This window comes from Armigeres subalbatus, unplaced genomic scaffold (assembly GCF_024139115.2).
Source record: "Armigeres subalbatus isolate Guangzhou_Male unplaced genomic scaffold, GZ_Asu_2 Contig857, whole genome shotgun sequence".
NCBI lineage: Eukaryota > Metazoa > Arthropoda > Insecta > Diptera > Culicidae > Armigeres > Armigeres subalbatus.
In genome coordinates this window covers 1,221,676-1,223,688 of record NW_026943653.1, presented here as the reverse complement: position 1 = coordinate 1,223,688, position 2,013 = coordinate 1,221,676, and the positions used below count along the sequence as shown (strand labels likewise).

The following is a 2,013-nucleotide window of genomic DNA, read 5'->3' as shown; positions in this document are numbered from 1 at the left end:
AAAATTATTTTGAGCTTTTTAGTGGAATGTCTTTACTTGTCATAAGACAGTTTGAACAATCCCATTGAATTCCACCACTTAATTGTATCTTGACAGATACCTATTTCGACCTCAACAGTAAGGCCGTCTTCAGTGTCTCGTACTTGACTCGACTGGGATTGTACAAACTCGTCTTATGATCATGTGAATTCTTCAGGCCGGTTCACACGTGCAGCACTTTTTCGGTTTTCGTTTTCGATATTAAAAATAGTTGGAGGCTTAAAAAATATGGGTTCTTTGGGGAAGTTGACCTTAAATAAGCCAAAAAATCGACTGAGATAATAAAACGAGATACAATTTTTGACGGGAAAGGTCAATTATTGGACCAGTCTACACAACAACCGGTTATTCGGATTCTTCCTCAAATAGTTCCACCCCTGTGGCTGCTAGAAGTCGTTTCAGTTTTCGTAGCGTTTCAAGTAGAAGAAACGTCAAACTGACCGAACGCTTGCACTTGCAGCGTGACGAAACATTTCCTTGTTGAGATTATGTGAGGGCAGCGAACGGGTTTAATTTTAGCTGTATCCATATAAGAGTGAGCTCTTGTGAGGGCAATGTTTACATTTTCTATATTAAATTAGTGAGGTGTTGTCACTCGTGCAATATTCTGGGTTTGTTTTTTGTTATTGTTTACAAAGCAGTTGCTTAGTTTACCATTTAGGAAAAAACGCCGGTATAGTTTGATCCCCGATAAATATCACGAATGATGAAAGAAAATGACCGTAGCAGAATCCATCGACCAACCCAAGATCGATAGTCTACCACTGAGCGTAGACCCTGTCTCGCTGTTGATGATCGTTGTGGTTGCACTGTTTTGGGGCGCCACCAATCCATTCATCCGGCGGGGCAGTCTTGGCTACAACAATCTGAAATCCGCGACCAAATGTGGCCAGCTGTGGCTAGAGGTAAAGTTTCTTGTTTCACGGTGGCAGTATCTGTTGCCTCTGGCGTTGAATCAACTGGGCAGTGTGGTTTACGTATTCGCGCTGCAACGTGCCGAGCTGTCGCTGGTTGTTCCGATGGCGAACTCGCTGACGTTCGTTTTTACGGCTATTACGGCGCGATTGCTTGGAGAGCAGGGCGCCAGTTGGAGTGAGTATTTATGAAGAGCATGACTGATTTATTCACTTAATAATAACAATTATATTTTTTAGAGACCTACACTGGCATGATGCTGGTAATAGCTGGCACAGGAATTTGTAGCTTAGAGAAAATATTGTAATAATAAAGTTGAATTATTGTATGTTAATTAAATAATAAATATTTGTTTCTAAGAGATTTAAGTCGCTAGTTTTTCAATATGGTATGATCGTTGAAATTTGTTCATCACTAGTCTACATAATAGCATTAACATGGCATTATCGTAATCATTTTTATTCGGGACCAAGGATGGAATCCGTAGCAGTTTAGATTTTAATAAAGATATGCAAAACCTCATTTGATTTGATAAAAAACATTTTTTTTTAAATTATAAATTTCCGATATTGTTTAACTATTTTTGTAAGCAATTTCCATCTTAATTTTAGCATGATGTGATTAGTACCATGAATTGCGTAGCACTTCTTCAGTGGTGCTGCTCATATTGCAAATCAAGGGATCTTTTATTCGTTGATCTTTTCACAACGGTCAGGGAAAAACCAAATCTCTGTATATACCGTCACATGTTTACATTCAAACTGAATGTTTACACGCGTATTGAGGCTACCTTGTTTTTTGTATGCCGTGGACTGTCAGCGCTTCGATCGTTCGTGTGTGATATTGTTGGTCGAATAAATTAATTGTTTGTGACGCTGTTGGTAAAACTTGTTAGATGTTTGAATAAACGAGAGGTGGAGTCAATGTTGGTCAAACTGCTTGACCGTGTGTATGTTCCATTACGCACTCTAGTCTGATTTTCAATATGCGGGAGAGAAGTTTATAATCTCTGTTGAGCAGCGAAATGGGCCGGTATGCTTGGGCAGCGTTATCTCCACC

The 2,013-nt window shown here is 39.4% G+C and overlaps 1 protein-coding gene across 1 annotated transcript; it reads left to right on the top strand.

Moving 5' to 3' along the window:
• The first annotated feature begins 563 nt into the window (after window positions 1-563).
• Window positions 564-1,322, top strand: LOC134204720 (transmembrane protein 234 homolog). Its single transcript, XM_062679497.1, has 2 exons — window positions 564-1,131; window positions 1,194-1,322. The coding sequence occupies exons 1-2, from the start codon at window positions 756-758 to the stop codon at window positions 1,259-1,261; spliced, it is 444 nt and encodes a 147-aa protein (XP_062535481.1). The 5' UTR covers window positions 564-755; the 3' UTR covers window positions 1,262-1,322.
• Window positions 1,323-2,013: the final 691 nt, after the last annotated feature.

Coding starts and splice junctions, on each gene's coding strand:
- LOC134204720 (XM_062679497.1), top strand. CDS start 756: ATGACCGTAGCAGAATCCATCGACCAACCCAAGATCGATAGTCTACCA. Junction 1,132..1,193: donor AGAGCAGGGCGCCAGTTGGA/GTGAGTATTTAT, acceptor TATATTTTTTAG/AGACCTACACTGGCATGATG.